Source organism: Saccostrea cucullata, unplaced genomic scaffold (assembly GCF_032062105.1).
Source record: "Saccostrea cucullata isolate Sc308-1 unplaced genomic scaffold, CSIRO_AGI_Scuc_v1 ctg425, whole genome shotgun sequence".
In the NCBI taxonomy this organism is placed as follows: Eukaryota; Metazoa; Mollusca; class Bivalvia; order Ostreida; family Ostreidae; genus Saccostrea; species Saccostrea cuccullata.
In genome coordinates this window covers 349,378-368,641 of record NW_026930270.1, presented here as the reverse complement: position 1 = coordinate 368,641, position 19,264 = coordinate 349,378, and the positions used below count along the sequence as shown (strand labels likewise).

At 32.3% G+C, this 19,264-nt stretch overlaps 1 protein-coding gene across 1 annotated transcript; it reads right to left on the bottom strand.

Moving 5' to 3' along the window:
* Positions 1-174: 174 nt before the first annotated feature.
* Positions 175-5,697, bottom strand: LOC134283482 (uncharacterized). Its single transcript, XM_062765934.1, has 2 exons — positions 5,589-5,697; positions 175-1,443 (listed from the first exon to the last, which is right to left on the bottom strand). Exon 2 carries the CDS (start codon positions 1,432-1,434, stop codon positions 466-468), a length of 969 nt encoding a protein of 322 aa, XP_062621918.1. The 5' UTR covers positions 1,435-1,443; positions 5,589-5,697; the 3' UTR covers positions 175-465.
* Between the last annotated feature and the right edge of the window lie 13,567 nt (positions 5,698-19,264).

Below are 19,264 nucleotides of genomic sequence, written 5' to 3'. Positions count from 1 at the left end.
AAAACTTTCAAAAAGCTTGACCTTTGACTAATAAAACTGTTAATGACTCCTCTTTGTACCATAAGTGCTTAAATGACAATGAAGTCTCTAACTTGAAGGGAAATCGAGTTATATATGTGTCACACGGAAGTGTTGATACAGATGGAAGGACATAAGATGCAATACAACAGTCAGTACGATATCAGAATTAAGAAGTACCGGTAAATGTGTACGTGTTATTCCCTTACTTAATAATCGTTTCTACTTGACCCTTTCCGTTGGCTAAAAATCTATCACAGATAGCGTTTACTTAGTCTGATCACGTTCATATACATGTAGGAAGCTGGGAAACTTTCTGCACAGGCCTACATATTAACACAGTTACATGTCCATATAATTGGTCTAAGTACAAACCTTACACAGTGTTAAACATATATATAAATCAAGCTATAAAAAATACTTTATATCCTTAAACGAATTGTGATGTTATTTCTCTTTTATCCATGGACAAATCTTTCGAAGTGTTTTTCTTATTTTATGTTTTAAACTCATCCCCGTCAGCTTTAGCTTTATTTCGTAAAATGTACGTTCATCTCTACTATTTTGACCAATCTTTACCGTTTTCTTAACGGGATCAGAAAGAACTTTAAACTTTGCGGCTGGTGGGTAAAGGAACTCGCTTTCATCTGGATACTCGGAAAACTGACTTATACCCTTTGGTCTCCATTCACTGTCCTGTGAATTGTCAATTATTAGAAAAATGTTTTTGTCGGTACCAGGCGCAAGAAATGTTTCCATCGAAACTTCTCGACGATCAGATGATGATGTGAATTGCGGCAGGACTATGCTCTCCCCCTTTTTGTAAGGTTTCAAAACGATTGCCATATCTCCTTGAATATCCTGTATTCCTCTATATGTAGTTTTACTTGCTGCCATTAAATCTTTCCAGTACAATATTGTAGCAAACAGGGCGGTAGCATAAGGGGCTAACGCTCTATCATTTACAGATAGTGATTTTGTTGTACATTTATGCTGAGCAAGTGCGGCTGATAGATCGGAGTAAATTTCGTCAGCTGAATATAGTTGGATAAGACTGATCTCCAAATCGTCATCACGCGACCGCCTTAGGATATTGTAAGACCTACGATACTGATCCTTTAGAGACTCAGCTATTGTCCATTTTGTAGCATTCCTTTTCTTTTGTATAATCATGAAAATACTTTGCAAGGATTGAAAAAAGCGACCTTCATACTTTTCAGTTCCATTTGACAAATCCTCTATTCCATAGTTTATCATACTCATCCCATACTTTTCTATCATTTTCTGACAATCACCCTTCTCGACAAATGCTCTTTTGTGTCTTTGATGTATTTGCTGTGCAGTTTTGAATTTTGGATCCAAGGCTGTTACGGTACCACAGTATACCACGACGATAAACAAAAGATGCATTTTCATTCCTTTTCTCTAAATCCAGAAACAAAAAAACCTTAACAATTACCAATATTAAAAAACGAAATTGTTACACTCGCTATATATTAAAGTATCAATTTGTTGTTCTAGCAAAATAACATAATAGCATCTATTAATTTAAAGAATAGATGCCTTTATTTTATGAGGAAAACATTGTTGCTGCTATTTGAGTTGGGTTAGCTATGAATTAGATCGGGTTTGGGATATCTCAACTTCCCCCTCTTTGCCCTGGATCCTAAGAACGAAAGGTATACGAATTTTGTAGCAGACAGAATTTTCAAAAAATATGCTTTCAATCACGATTGTTTCTTAAATAATTTCATAAAATAGTATAGATAAACATCAGATTTGATGATTAGATGCATGGATGGATTATTCTTTTTCGAAAAAAATGCAAGATTGGGTAGGATTGAAATTTTCTTTGTCAGCATTATGAGCGCATACATGTGGCATAAGTTGTGTTAAAACTTGGTTACGCTTTAGTTTACGAGCAAATATATATCAGATTGAGGAATATTTTGTAATTAGGCATAAAACATATTTATATATAAATCGGGCATTATCAATTAGAAATCGGGGGGGGGGTTAATAGCAGTAAAGTGATGAAAACATTATAATCAGTGTTTATCAATTTTCGAAACATTTATTCAATTGAACATTCTCAAGTGATACAGTTGGGGGATTTTTTAAATGCACTTTGCAATAGGAAAAGAAAAAACAAACAAACAAACAAACAAAAACCAAAAGGGGCTCAGAAGCAAAGTTTCCAGATCTGAGGATTAACTGGGAAAATTCAAATATTGGAAGGGTAATGTTCAGCATAAATCAGGCTATAAGATATTATCATGCAGTAGGAACTTAGTTCATATTGGCTAATTTTATGCCCCCTATATCATGTATATTAAACAACACAATCAACCAAGAAAAGCCAATGCTTTATTCAAACTTCAAATCTGATGTACTCTTGATATTAAATTCAGAGATTCTCAAGTGTGAAATATTGCCCCATGGATCCTTTGGCAATTGCATAAATTTTATAAAATTCATTGGCAATCAAAGGTAGCGCACTTACTCATTAGAGCAATGCTCAATATTTTACTTGTGTAATGAGTCGTACAATAAATTTGACAATACAATCTGACACAAGGGTATTTGCTTTAGCATTTTAGGGATGGGAATTTTGATTGATGTACCTCTTGCTCATGCATTCTTAACTTCTAAGGCCGGTTATATTAGGAATAAAGGAATTGATAATGTTATTTACCTGTGGTTTGGGTAAATTTTGGTTAGACTGGTAAATTAAGGAAAATGACAAATCATTGCTCAATACATGTGAAAGAACATAATCTGCTGTATGCTATAACCAGTTGCTAAAATTAGAAATTCTCTTCTATTAGCTATGGTAAGTATGTAAAGTTTTTAGCTATAGGTGTGCTGTGACCCAGAGAAATAATAACTGATCATGAATCATGTAATATCAATTATTCATTCTCAACTACTGACAAGGTTAATTTAATAAGGTTTTATTGATTGATTGATTGTATACTGTTTAACATCCCCCTCCATAATATTTCACTGATATGGAGACATAAAAGGGATATACTTCACAATTAACAAAATATAACGGAAAAAAAATTATTCCAGCTTTTGTGTTTACTCAAAATTTGGATGTATTCAGTAAGATTTATTATTTGCAAGATACAGTGTACTAAGGTTATCAAGTCAAATACACACAAATATAAACTGATCGTACATGTAGTCAATTATTGATAAACAAGAGGACAAATATATAAAGGACTTAAATTTTTGGAATTAATTTCATTACTACATTAGGTACACCTGTTTGAATATACAAAGATTTGGACAATTGATGCGATGTATTTCACAATGGCATTTTTCTTTGGTCTGAATAAATTAAGTATTGTGATCATGATTTATTAGATCAGACATCTAAACTTGATAAGCATGATATAAGCTTATGGATTTCATTCAAGATACATAAATCATAGAGTAAATTTAATTTTATGGCTTATCCTATTTTCAACAAAACAGTGGAAACCACTAGTTATAAGATCCAGGGCTAAAAACATTCTAAGTCCAACCCATTGGAATTTCACAAACAGCTTCATTCAGGGAAAATTTTAGGAAATTCAAAGCTATTCAATTGTTATTAATGGATTAGAAATTACAGCAATTTGTCAAAATTTTCCATGAATTATATTAGATTCATGCCAGGTAAACATATCATTCATCCAGAAACCACAGCAAAATTCTATTTCTCAGCCACAGGCATGACAAAAGTTGAAAGGATTCACAGTACTTTTTAGGTGGCAATACTTGTTCAGTGTATGAATTAAACCTTTAATAACAAGAAAGTGCTTCGGAATCCTTCTAATCACATTTTCAATTTTGGTGAATTAAATAAATTTTTAAATTTGTTTTTTTATAATCCTCCATATATAGCTTTAGGAAGTACTGTACAGTACTGTTTGTAATTTAGGAATAATGCACTGTCAGGCAAGATAAACAATAATTCCTAGTATTTTTTTTTTTTAACTAAAGGAATAATTAAAATGCACATGTAATCATGTATTCTTGCAAGTCAGTTTGATGGGGAAAGGTTTTTTGCCCTCTGTGTGAGCCAATTATTAGTAATACTTGTCCTGTTCCTAGTTCTAGGTAGTGAAGTTACATTATTATTTTAATAGGCATAGATCTGTAATTTTCATTAGAAGTGAACTTTAAAAAGTTCCATATTCTTAGTACATTAATAAAGTATCTGTTAACATCCAGTTTATGATGTATAGGCTCACAGCTCATACAGATAAGTTTGGTGAAAAGCATTAATTAGAATAAAGTTAAGAACTGATATCAAGATCCCATTTGGAGTCATAGTTGGGAGAAAAACGTTGACTGCTGTAAGACCTTGTGTTACATGTAATACATGTGAGTACTAAAAGCCTGGAGAGTCAATTCTCAGATATAAAGCTAACCTTATTATATTACAATTAACATGATTTATTTCCATAGATAATCTTACACAGTAAGTTAAATATGTTTTCTAGAACTATTGTTTGAAACCAGCCAGAATAAATTCATACATGCTGCTGTTGAATTGCGAAGGGTAGATCAGGATCAGCCATTTTTATGATAGGACAATATTTTGTCTACATATAAAATGTTTCTTAAAATTTTATTACATGTAATTCATCATGTTTAATATAAATTATGACGCAAATTGCATATTTTCAGTCTATTATACAAACATAATCAACTTAGGAGGTATGGTGGTCTAGAGTTATTTTCAGGGGGGGGGGGGGGGGGGGGCTAATTCAGTTTTCCAAGTAAATAGGTTAAATTTAGGGCGGTTGGTCGTGGGTCAGTTGAATGCGGCTTCCCCATTTTGTGGGGTGACCGAAACCTGTGGATTCCATAGGTTTCGGCCATGTGGCGTTTGCGCCGAGCCATTCAACTGATGCTATAATTCATTGTGATGCTGCTGCTTAAAACAAACTCATTTACTGTGAAAATGTGTGCTGCTTTCAACAAATTCATGAATTGGTCTGCTTTGATTGATTGAAACAAACTCAATTGCTGTGCAAAATGTGTACTGCTTCCAACAAATGTCATGGACAGTGCTTTGCTTGCTAAAATATCTTTAGTAACGTTCGAGGTTTGATAACCCGGAACGATAACTACATACATATAAACTTGTAAAGTTTATTTAAAATACATGTTCATAAAATTTAATTGTAAGGTTAATTACCGTTTGCGGTATACCCGGAACGGCCATTGTTATGCTTATTATAAGTACATGTACACGTAATATTTTGCTATCATATTGATTGCTGCTGTTGTTGCTTGCTGCTGTTGTTTGTTGAAATTGTTTGGGGTCGCCCTGCTTGGCACCCCCTTGTTGCTTTAAAAAATGCCACGACCAACAATCGCCAATATATTAAAATAAACGTGTATAAAATCATGTTTGTTTTATTTTCCTCTATATAAATAATGTAAAAGCACTTAAATAGAATAATGTTATGAAAGTATACAAAAAAAAAAACATTAAACAGAACTTCAATATATTAATGACAATACACAATACAATATACTTTACCATCAAAACAATGACATAAACATACCTCAAAATTTGACACTTATATATTTATATCAGTGAAAAATAGTAAGAGCTGCTCATCGTCAATCAGGAGTGTATATTTAACCATTGTCTCTCACGAAGGGTCATTTTTATTATATTTCCGACTTTTCGTTGATGACAAATTTCCTTTTCAAATTCCACTAATGCTGAATAATCTAAATTTACACTACCCATTATCTTCCTTGATGATTGTCTATGTATATGTAGCTTTTAAACTACTTGTCTATTAGAAATAATGAAACAAGTTTCGATTTTATTGTAAAAATCAGAAAGCTTTTGGACCACAATGCTCTATATAAAAATGGCCAGATATAGTATGAAACATATGGAGATAAAGAACAGTATTCAAGATCAAAAGTCCAGAATACAACTAGAAGTTATATATAATGATAAATAATGGTTGATTCCACAGTTACAACGTCTGTTTATAATTTATGAACTCCTGCAGGAAATTTTGTGTGTGAATATAAATTACTAAATGATGTTCAAATTTATACACTTTGCAGAGGATCTAGGAAAAGGAATGGGGCAATAATAGGTAATTAAAAGTATTATAAATTTATTGAGCTTCTGGGTGTTTGAAGTTGCTTGAAAATGTTTTTTTTTTTAAATACAGGGATTTTCTGTGTGTAAGATTGTTGCCACAAAAACATCAGTCAGCATTTGATTAAATGATAGATTTAATTTGCTGACAAGGTAATTGCATCGACCATAGAACTTACGAAATGATGACTTTAAACGAGACTACTGATATTCTTGTTTCATCAACTTGTTTGTCAGTAATTTACCTTGTTTTAGGAATTGTTCTAACGTAGAACATGCTTTTGGTGTATCGAATCAACTGAGATATATGAACTCCGTATGCAGGTGATGAAGGTATATTGCTGCATATTTAAGGGAATTTGATGATAGAAAAGTTAAAGTCATCACGTTTATAATAGAGTTTGGTTGTTAGATTACCATTAATGTCTTTTTAAGTAAGATATCCAAGTATGAAGCAAATGTGTCAGACTCTATGGTATCTTTTATTTCAAGCTCTCCAGGATATGTCGTATCGGCATAGGAATGGAAATTACAATTTTTTATTGACAGTACGTCGTCAATAAATCTAAATGTCGAGTTGAAGGCCACAGCAAGTGTTTTCTTCTTTTAACGTATAAGATTTTGCACAAATTCTACTTCATATAAATACGAAAATGCTATCAAACGGATTCTCGGAAAAATGACTAATGCCCTTCGGTCTTCATTCAATGTCCTGTAAATTATCAACTTTTCGAAATATCTTTTTTTCGGTGCCACGCGCAAGACATGCGACAGGACTATGCTCTTCTCTTTTCGGTCAGCATTCAAAGCTATTGCCATATCTCCTTTTATATTCTGTATCCTTCTGTACGCCGTTTTACTTGCTGCCATCAAACCATGTAGCAAACAGGGCGGTAGCGTAAAGTGCTAACGCTCTATCTTTTAAAGATGATGATTTTCTTGTACATTTATGCAGAGCAAGTGCTGCTGATAAATGGGAGTAAATTTCGTCAATCGAATACAATTGATTCCCAACTGCAGGTGGTCATCACGAGATTGCTGGAGGATTTTGTTAATAAGGGTTCTGCTTCAAGAATTCTTTAAACGCACCATGAATAACCCAGATTTCACCCAAATTTACCTTACCAAAGGATCTTAATTGTGCTTCTGACATCTCCGGAACATCTATTCACAAAAAATCGTAAGTTTACGACTACGACTTGAGCATAATCCTAAGATAAAAGTTACGAGCTATTCACGAAAGTGGTCGTAAGTTTGACACATTGTCGTAAGTGAAAATCAGTCGTAAGATTTTCTTTTCCCTAGTTACCGACAACTGCTCATGTGCAGGAAACGTAAGAAATGCGGGAAACCCGGTCGATGACGCAATCTTGATGTACAGTGATGTCGCCTCTAAATATACCATTATTGATTTTTCAGTTTCCGACTAATTCGTATATATTTGAAATGTTGTTATCAATAAGAACATTTTGAAAATCAATTATTTATACATATTTGTTAAATTCACTGCAACAAGACTGAAAAAATAAACACGTATGCACATAAGTTGTAGGTAAGTATTGTTCAAATTTATATAAATAGTAAAACTGTTATTTTTTTTTTTAAAAAGCATGCCCTTGCAATGTATGGTGTTATAGAGGCTATTGTGTGTTTGTTTGTGTGTCAGGAGGGAGGGTTAAGAGGGTGAGCGCGTGCGTGCATAACGGAAGTTTAGCAAGTAATAATTCATATCAGGATCGATATGCTTTTTGCCCTTGTTAAAACAAAGTCATTTTCTAAATAAAATCATTAAAGAAATTAGCGCCATAGTCTAAAATATTCACACTTAATTAAAACAATTTCACAAATCACAAAATAAATTACTGTGAAATCATGTTTTGTATAGGAAAAGTACAATTTAAGCATTAATAAACGACCATTTTTAGCTAAAAAATGTTTTAAAATTTTATTCAAAGACCTCTTTCCAAGATCTAGCAGTTGGAGAATTACAAATTCGATCAGAAGATATCAAATACTTGCATTCAGACAGTAAATTAAAAAAAAAACATTGACCACACAAGCAGAAATTTTTAGCGAGAATGCAATTTGGGTACAGTGTCCATATATATAGCTAGATTGTTGAAATCACACACATAAAAAAAATCACCTACAATTCATTCCATATGAGAAGTTATTTTTTAATACATGTACGTATTTAATAAATTTTCATCTCGCTACAGATTCATTTACATATATATTTTATCTAATGCATGGTGATTATTTGTCCATTTCATAGTGAAACAAGATGTGTTTGTGAAACACTGATGCCCCCGTATGACAACATAGCGAAGGTTAAGCTTTCTCTAATGCTGATCAATTATGTTGGTATCTTAAGTAAGGCCTTTTCAGAAGAAATACATATGTAAAGTAAAAAACCCTAGCACCACCTGTTCAAGGGATATGATCAAGGTAAACATTTTCAAATGAAGGACAAACTCTGGGTCAAGGTTAAAGGGTCAATGTTGTTGGTTTCTAATGAAAGGCCTTGTCTCAAAGATTACATATGGTAAGTATGAAAGCAATGACCCTTACTGTTCAATAGATATGGCCAAGGTGAAAATTTGTAAAAAGAAGGTCAAACTCCAAGGTCAAGGTCAAAGTTGATGATATCCAATGAAAGGTCTTCTCACAAGGATTACATATTTGAAGTATGAAAGCCCTAGCCCTTACCGTTCAAAGTTATGACCAAGGTTAAAGTTTTTTCATAAGTACGGAAATCTCCAAGGTCAAAGTCAAAATTCTTGGTTTTAAATGAAAGGTCTTGCCAAAAAGAAGTGATATTTGAAAAATGAAATTCCTAGTAACTACCGTTTAAAAATTATGACCAAAGTAAAAATTTGCAATGTTTGTGTAAAAATCACAAGAATTGAATATGTGAAGCATAAAAACCCTAATACTAACCCTTCAAAAATTATGGTCATGGTTGTATTTTAAAAGTAAGTCAAACTTCAAGGTCAAGGTCAAAGGGTCAAGGTTCTTGGTATCAAATAAAGCGTTTTCTCACAAGAATTACATATGTGAAGTATGAAAGCCCTAGCACTTTTAATTTAAAAGTTATAGCCAAGGTTAAAGTTTTTTTGGTAAGTACAAAAATCTCTAAGGTCAAGGTCAAAAGGTCAAGGTTGTTGGGATCCAATGAAAGATTTTTTCACAAACAATATACATGTCAAGTATAAATGTCCTGGTATCTACCGTTCAAAAGATATGGCCAAAGTAAAAGTTCAAAATTTTTGTGTAAAAGTGGGTCAAACTCCAAGGTCAAGGTCAAAAGGTCAAATTTAGTGGTACCCAAAGAAAGGTCTTGTCACAAGGAATACACATGTGAAATATGAATGCCATAGCTCCACTAGATCAAAAGTTATGGGCAAGGTTAAAGTTTTTGCGGACAAACAGAGAAACAGGGAGACAGATAGACAGACAGAGAGACAGACGGACACGGCAAAAACTATATACCCCCGAAACTTTGTTTACGGGGGCATAAAAATAGGTAACTCTTGAAAATAGTAGATAGTTCTTTCGAAGACTTATATTAGTAGCGCCCCATTCAGTATGTCCTAGACAATAAGTTAAAATGTTTTTTTCACCACTTTTGCAGGGAATTCAACCAAGCTCTTATTTTTTCAGTATTTCATAAAAGGCTACCCCCACCCCCCCTTTTATGGGATATATATATAAGATCTGAAGTACCCGGGGAGGCGACGTACAACTTGATTGTATCCATCATGCAGGGACGGAAAATTTTGATAGGTGCAGAGAGCGAAGCCGATTGAGAAAATGGTGAAGATGGGTTCAAAGTCAGTTAACCATCACAAATAACTGAAGGCAACATAAAATTAAAAGTTGTATATAACAAAAATGAATATAGTTCTAAGGTATATTTATTTAAATTTGATGAGAAGCGACAGAAAACACATTCGATTCGAGGCTATAGAATAAATGTGAAGTTTTTTGATTTAATTTGAAAGTGAAATGATTTTATAATCGATATTGACGGTATACTAGTACATCTTGTCTCGGCAAAGTTAATTCTATAGTACGATTTTTCCCCTGATATCCCTGACATTAAAAAACGTACAATGTTTTCCTATAGTACATGTAGTATTTGCAGGCGTCGTATATCTGTTTTTATTACATATTCTTGAATAACAAAGTGACGGGTTCAAAAATTCTTTTTAAGTTAATACAATTAATAGATGAATATTATACCCCATTTTACATTGGAATTCGTGAAAATTGTGCCAGCACGTTTTTTTTATTCACCTGCAAGATTACGTTGCGATAATGTTGATAACTTAGGCATGTAGTGCCCCTTTTCTGAAAATTGTGTTGTTTTTTTTTTCATTCAAAGGCCAGCGATTATCCCCTACTTTGATAAAATTTACTTTTAGCAAACTACTCTAATAAATACGGAAGCCCGTTGAGGCCAGTTCAGAGAGAGAAATATTCTTATTGCGTTTAATCGCAATAATTATTGCGTTTAATCGCAAAACTTTGCGTTTAATCGCAATAATTATTGCGTTTAAACGCAAAACTTTGCGTTTAATAGCAATAATCATTGCGTTTAAACGCAAAACACTTTGCGTTTAATCGCAATAATCATTGCGTTTAAACGCAAAACACTTTGCGTTTAAACGCAATAATATTGCATTTAATCGCAATGATTATTGCGTTTAAGGGGGGACCTATGTCCGAAAAGTCTTTGTGTGAAATTTTCAAAACTTTGACATTTCCTTCCTAACCTCTTGCTCTTAATTTTTAGGCATTAAAAATAATACCTTTATATGCTTATTTTTACACAAGAGCACGCGCAAAAACAGTGTGAAATGCTAAAAATAGACTATTTTCAGACATTATTGTTCTACTCCAAATATGCGCTAAAAAGAACCAAAAATGTCAAATCACATTCAAAATCAACATGTTTTTAATTCATATTACTTGTATCTTTAAAATGAAGGCAAATTCATTGTAATTCATCTCGCATGAAAAATTATAAAGGAGCACAATGTAAGTATCATCCCCTTTTTCTTGGCGTATTTTTTACAATTCGGACATGCATAACAGGTAATATCTTAAAAAGTCTTTGTGTGAAAATGTTGTAATTAATATTTTTTGAAAAAAGGATCCCTCTCTTTATTTTAACAAAGAAAAACGTATACCTTTATGATAAAATAAACGAGAAATATGACGTTTTCTTTTATTTTCGTACTCTTCTGTCATAAATATTGACCTTTCTGCACTAAAAAAGGTACGTAAGCACTGACAAACATCTTAATTTAAAAGTATTTTTGCAAAAAACAAGTATTTTGTTTTGATTAGAAATAATTTAAACAGATAAACTCTTTTCATCTTCATTCTAATCATTCTGCCCCCCCCCCCCCCCCCCCCCCATTTCCTCGTCAACAACCAACACCTAATAGAACCAAGGAATGACTTTATACAATAAAATCTACATATACTATAAATCAGTAAGTAAATATAGGTACAAGTACATTTCTTAATTTTTTTTTAGTTTTATCCAGAAAATACAGTTAATGGTAAACATAAAATTAAACATATTTTTCTGATTTAAGCTGCGTTCTTTGTTGAATTTTATCTGATATTTTTTGCACTTTTATATCAGCATATCATGGAGGTATTTCTTTACAACTGAAATTGCTATGAATTATCCACCAAAGGAAGAGAATTCTAATATTAACAAGCTCCATAAATCAAATAAAACTGTAATAAATGATGAAAAAGAATTCTTTTTGTAAACTGTGTACGTTATTGATTAATAACAATGTTATGCCTATAATCACAGTTGCAAAAGTCAGCGGGAAAAAAACAAACGTCGTTATTGTGACGTCACATAACGCTGCTTTGACGTAGAACGACATAGGTCCCCCCTTAAACGCAATAATATTTTTGCGATTAATCGCAATAATTATTGCGTTTAAACGCAATAATATTTTTGCGATTAATCGCAATAATTATTGCGTTTAAACGCAATAATATTTTTGCGATTAATCGCAATAATTATTGCGTTTAAACGCAATAATATTGCGATTAAACGCAAAAATTTTTGTGATTAAACGCAATAATTTTTGCGTTTAATCGCAATGATCTTTTGCGTTTAATCGCAATATTTTTTGCGTTTAATCGCAATAATTTAAATGCAATACTCTCTGCATTTTATCGCAATAATCCTTCCTTTTAAGGATTTATTTTGAATTTAAACACAATAATTCAGTGCTGTAGTTTCATGAGTTTGAAAACAAACATCGGCTAGCCAAAATTATCACGAATACTACGATTTGATTCTTTAAAGAAGAACCGTTTGGTTATGTGTCTTGTTGCTTAATGTTGCAGTTTGTGAGATTTTAAATTTAACAATGGCATCCTAAGTAAACAACCAAAGTTTCTTAAACCCCTTAGAATCCAACACTTTTAACGCATTAATAAATTTCGTAGGTATCACAGCAAATTAAGAATGTTTCAGTGGTATTAATAGCCGTATCAATTTGGTAGTACACATCGATCATCTGTCTTCATTTGATTTATTTTTGATTTGATATGTTTCCATCTCCTAAATTCTCGTGTTTACTGTATGTGATCAAAGGAAAGGTTGTGAATATACATATACATAATATGTATATGTACATAAATATAAGTTTAAACATTTCATCAGTCGTTTCCTAAAGCCCTTTATAAAGGTACATGGTGTAAACTATGTGACCGCAACATGGAGTGATAGTTTTTCCATCATTATTTCTTCTTTAGTACTTTTTTTCGAAATTCCTTTACAATTGTTTGCATAGTTTTGCTGCTAAAGCTTTGTTTCTTTCTAAGGTTGTCTTGTTTTTACAGACCGACACTTCTTTCTTCTCTTTAATTCCATACCATGATTTAACCATTCAGAAAATGCTTGTTCAGAAGAATCTGATTCTATAAAGCTTAACAATTCATAATTCTTCTCATTGATTAATGTACAAAAGAAAAAATAAACGACTATCAGCGTGGATCCATTGCACTCTTCAAAGATCAATAGAAATACTTGCTTTTGAATACAAAGATTATTGCGTTTAAATGCAAAAAAATTATTGCGTTTAAACGCAATATTATTGCGATTAAACGCAAAAATTATTGCGTTTAATCGCAATAATTATTGCGATTAATCGCAAAAGTATTGCGTTTAATCGCAATATTATTGCGATTAAACGCAAAATTTATTGCGATTAAAAGCAAAAATTATTGCGATTAAACGCAATAATTATTGCAATTTAACGCAAAAATATTATTGCGTTTTAACGAATGATTATTGCGTTTAATCGCAATATTACTGCGTTTAATCGCAAAAGATTGCGTTTAATAGCAATCTTTTGTGATTAAACGCAAAGTGTTTTGCGTTTAAACGCAATGATTATTGCGATTAAACGCAAAGTTTTGCGATTAAACGCAATAGTTATTGCGTTTAAACGCAATAAAAATATTTCTTTCCCTGGACTGGCCTCAACGGGCTTCCGTAAATAAAAGTATCAAATAAAATGTTTTTGCTGAAAAGAGAATTTAATTTTTTACCCCACCCCCTTTAAAAATTAAAATTGTTTACGTATAACCATTTTGTTGAAGGCATTTATTTTGTTTTTTTTCTCTTTTTTTTTTCTTTATCTTTTTATATTTTGTATTTTTGCAAATTAATAATATAGTTTCATGGGCATCATTTTCCTGTTGGTCAATGATTCAAACAGATGTGCGCTGACCCGAAATATTAGTCCCTGCTCCGTATTGTTTATATTCTATGATAAAGTAAACACAGTGGCTTATTTTATGTTTAGAGTTGATATTTTATATAGTATTTATAGACTTACGACAACCCAAGACTAGACGTAAACTTACGACTGTTTTTTAACGTAACGTCAATTGTGCGATTTTTTGTGAATGACCAAAATCTTACGACCGTCTTACGACTACGATTAGTCGTAAGATTTTTTGTGAATAGGTGTCCGGGATCTTAGAAGAAATGCAAAGTCATTTGGTTTTTTTTATTTAAAAAAAAAAATTAATTTGGATGCTGCAATTAAATTACTTATTCCACCAGGAGATCCCATCTTCCCATCAAGCCTGCTTACTACTGCTGACCAATACACAGATCTTATCAATGCAACTTTTGTCTAAAGCTGGGATTATATTCCATGTAAGAGTAAAGATTGTTTTACTTACTTAATGTCTAACAAAACTAATTATAAATTTTTAAAATAATAGTTGTATACAACTGAATAACACAATGATTAAAAAAAAGCAACCCTTATCTTCGGTTCCATGTGACAAAACCTACATAGTATAATTTACCATATCCATCTCAGTATTTTCAATCATTTTCTGAGAGTGTGCTGATTGCCAAATTTTAACAAATAATCACTGATGATGTATGATTGGCTTTAAGACACATAGCAAATTTGATAGACTTTATTTCGGGAGTAGTACACTGTTATAAAGAAACTTTTGGCAGTAAGAAAAAAGCTTAGTACTCAAAGGTCACCCTATGTTTTGAAAAATTAGAGAAAACGACAGCGTGTAAAAATATCTAAACAAATATTCTAAAATGTAAGTAATTGTGGTTATCCACGTTTGTCTGAAATTCAAACAGATAATGAAACTTGAATCTATTGCTTAAAGCCCTCGAAAAAAAACTTACAATAAGATGCACTTGACAAAAGCAGCAAAGGTCTGAGAAGAGCTAAGAATTGCAAGAGCACAAAGACAGGTTCATATGCAATATACTTAAATTTTAGTGGTTTTGTTGTTCAACTTCGTATTCTGGGAGGCAGTTTAATATCTGGAAGAGTCCAGAAAGCATTTTTTTGAAAAAAAAAAAAAAAAAATCGAAAGCTTAATGAGGGGAAGGGAAAGAATCAGGAATCCACTAGATTAAATTTCTTCATGACATCGTCCAAACCCGCACACCCTGAAGAATTAAGGGGTTTTGGTGCTAAAGAAAAAGTTTCATTTTTTTCACATTAACAATATTTGCCAGAACTCTCGACTTTTGACTTGTTTCATTTTCCAAACTTGAAAAAAAAACACCTGTCAGAAGGAAGAAACAAGTCCAGGAAATCATTGGATCTGCCATTTTCCAGTATACTAAGGGTCATACCCAAAAATGATTTCTAAAAACAATAAGAAATTAAATAAAAAAAATTACGGACATGTTTTTTAATTAAAAGAGAATATTAACTTCATTAAGAGTAAATCATTGAAAAGCGTCTTTTGCTTCTTTCCGAGCAACGAGGACATTATTTATTGAATAGCCCTCGTATTGTTACACGAAAGATGTTATTTCTCTTTTATCCATGGACAAATCTTTCGAAGTGTTTTTCTTATTTTATGTTTTAAACTCATCCCCGTCAGCTTTAGCTTTATTTCGTAAAATGTACGTTCATCTCTACTATTTTGACCAATCTTTACCGTTTTCTTATCGGGAACAGAAAGAACTTTAAACTTTGCGGCTGGTGGGTAAAGGAACTCGCTTTCATCTGGATACTCGGAAAACTGTCTTATACCCTTTGGTCTCCATTCACTGTCCTGTGAATTGTCAATTATTAGAAAAATGTTTTTGTCAGTACCAGGTGCAAGAAATCTTTCCATCGAAACTTCTCGACGATCAGATGATGCTGTGAATTGCGGCAGGACTATGCTTTCCCCTTTTTTGTACGGTTTTAAAACGATTGCCATATCTCCTTGAATATCCTTTATTCCTTTATATGTAGTTTTACTTGCTGCCATTAAATCTTTCCAGTACAATATTGTAGCAAACAGGGCGGTAGCATAAGGGGCTAACGCTCTATCATTTACAGATAGTGATTTTGTTGTACATTTATGCTGAGAAAGTGCGGCTGATAGATCGGAATAAATTTCGTCAGCTGAATATAGTTGGATAAGACTGATCTCCAAATCGTCATCACGCGACCGCCAGAGGATATTGTAAGACATACGATACTGATCCTTTAGAGACTCAGCTATCGTCCATTTTGTAGCATTCCTTTTCTTTTGTATAATCATGAAAATACTTTGCAAGGATTGAAAAAAGCGACCTTCATACTTTTCAGTTCCATTTGACAAAACCTCTATTCCATAGTTTATCATACTCATCCCATGCTTTTCTATCATTTTCTGACAATCAGCCTTTTCGACAAATGCTCTTTTGTGTCTTTGATGTATTTGCTGTGCAGTTTTGAATTTTGGATCCAAGGCTGTTACGGCACCACATATACCACGACGATAAACAAAAGATGCATTTTCATTCCTTTTCTCTAAATCCAGAAACAAAAAAACCTTAACAATTACCAATATCTAAAAACGATATTGTTACACTCGCTATATATTAAAGTCTCAATTTGTTGTTCTAGCAAAATAACATAATGTAAAAGCACTTAAATAAAAGAATGTTATGTAAGTATACAAAAGAAATCATTAAACAGAACAGTCTTCAATATATTAATGACAATATACAATACAATATACTTTACCATCAAAACAATGACATAAACATACCTCAAAATTTGACACTTATATATTTATATCAGTGAGAAAAAAAGTAAGAGGTGCTCATCATCAATCAAGAATGTATATTTAACCATTGTCTCTCACGAATGGTCATTTTTATTACATTTCCGACTTTTCGTTGATGACAAATTTCCCTTTCAAATTCCACTAATGCTGCATAATCTAAATTTACACTACCCATTATCTTCCTTAATGATTGTCCATGTGTATGTAGCTTTTAAACTACTTGTCTTTTAGAAATAATGAAACAAGTTTCGATTTTATTGTAAAAATCAGAAAGCTTTTAGACCACAATGCTCTATATAAAAATGGCCAGATATAGTATGAAACATATGGAGATAAAGAACAGTATTCAAGATCAAAAGTCCAGAATACTACTAGAAGTTATATATAATGATAAATAATGGTTGATTCCACAGACACAACGTCTGTTTATACTTTATGAACTCCTGCAGGAAATTTTGTGTGTGAATATAAATTACTAAATGATGTTCAAATTTATACTCTTTGCAGAGGATCTAGGAAAAAGAATGGGGCAATAATAGGTAATTAAAAGTATTATAAATTTATTGAGCTTTTAGGTGTTTGAAGTTGCTTGAAAATGTGTTTCTTTTTTTTTTTTTTTTTTTAAGTACAGGGTTTTTCTGTGAGTAAGATTGTTGTCACAAAAACGACAGTCAGCATTTGATTTAATGATAGATTTAATTTGCTGACAAGGTAATTGCATCGACCATAGGACTTACGAAATGATGACTTTAAACGAGACTACTGATATTCTTGTTTCATCAACTTGTTTGTCAGTAATTTACCTTGTTTTAGGAATTGTTCATACGTAGAACATGCTTTTGGTGTATCGAATTAACTGAGATATATAAACTCCGTATGCAGGTGATGAAGGTATATTGCTGCATAATTTAGGGAATCTGATGATAGAAAAGTTAAAGTCATCACGTTTATTATAGAGCTTGATTTTGGATCACCATTAACATTTGTTCAGGTAAAATATCTAATATGAAACAGATCTGTCAGACTCTATGGTATCTTTTATTTCAAGCTCACCAGGATATGTCGTATCGGCATAGGAATGCGACAGGTCTATGCTCTTCTATTTTCCGTCAGCATTCAAAGCTATTGTCATACCTCCTTTTATATTCTGTATCCTTTTGTACGCCGTTTTACTTGCTGCCATCAAACCATGTAAAAAACAGGGCGGTAGCGTAAGGTGCTAACGCTCTATCTTTTAAAGATAATGATTTTCTTGTACATTTATGCTGAGCAAGTGCTGCTGACAGATGGGAGTAAATTTCGTCAATCGAATACAATTGATTCCCAATTGCAGGTGGTCATCACGAGATTGCTGGAGGATTTTGTTAATAAGGGTTCTGCTTCAAGAATTCTTTAAACGCACCATGAATAACCCAGATTTCACCCAAAGTTACCAAAGGATCTCAATTGTGCTTCTGACATCTCCGGGATCTTAGAAGAAATGCAAAGTCATTTGTTTTTTTTTTATTTAAAAAAAATTTAATTTGGATGCTGCAATTAAATTACTTATTCCACCAGGAGGTCCCATCTTCCCATCAAGCCTGCTTACTAAGATTCCGGCTGACCAATACACAGATCTTATCAATGCAACTTTTGTCTAAAGCTAGGATTATATTCCATGTAAGAATAAAGTTTGTTTTACTTACTTAATGTCTAACAAAACTAATTATAAATTTTTAAAATAATAGTTGTATACAACTGAATAACACAAGGATTAAAAAAAGCGACCTTTATCTTCGGTTCCATGTGACAAAACCTACATGTATATAGTATAATTTACCATATCCATCTCAGTATTTTCAATCATTTTCTGAGAATCACCTTTCTCGACAAACTCTCTATTTTGTCATTGATGTATTTGCTGTGCATTTCTGAATTCCGGTTCCAGACTCTTTCAGTACTTCTGTATGCCACAACGATGAACTAAAGATCCATTTTAATTCCGTTTCTCTAAATTCAAAACATGAATGCTAAACATTTACTTATATGAAAAAATAACATTGTTACATTTGCTAATTTGCCGGAATATCAGTTTATGAGGGCTGTTCAATAAATAATGTTCCGAACTCTATTACATACAACACATATATCATATGTCATTAAGCTTGACTTTCTCTCATGATTGAATCTTTAATGAATTGATATCAGTTGACGTTTTTCATTTCATATTTTCATTGTGAGAAAGTGGAAAACCAGGTCTTTTCGAGATACTGTATAAAAAATGAATGGTAAAGAATCAGTAAACTAGAGTGAAATTAAACGCTTCATTTAAGCTGCTGTAAAACTTAATAAGAATCCCAAAGAAATATTTACTGAAAATTTTGAAATTTACAGCAACCAATGCCTGTTTTATACATGTAGACACATGAGCAGGTGGATTTCAATAAACAATAATAATATAGTGGGCATAAAAATGGGTACCGTCCTTAGCGATAAGGACTTAAAACAAACAATGATCTGTTTGCCAAAATTCAACAACTTATCACTTAT

Excerpts from the sequence above, each read along its gene's own strand:
- LOC134283482 (XM_062765934.1), bottom strand. The coding sequence starts at position 1,434 with ATGAAAATGCATCTTTTGTTTATCGTCGTGGTATACTGTGGTACCGTA.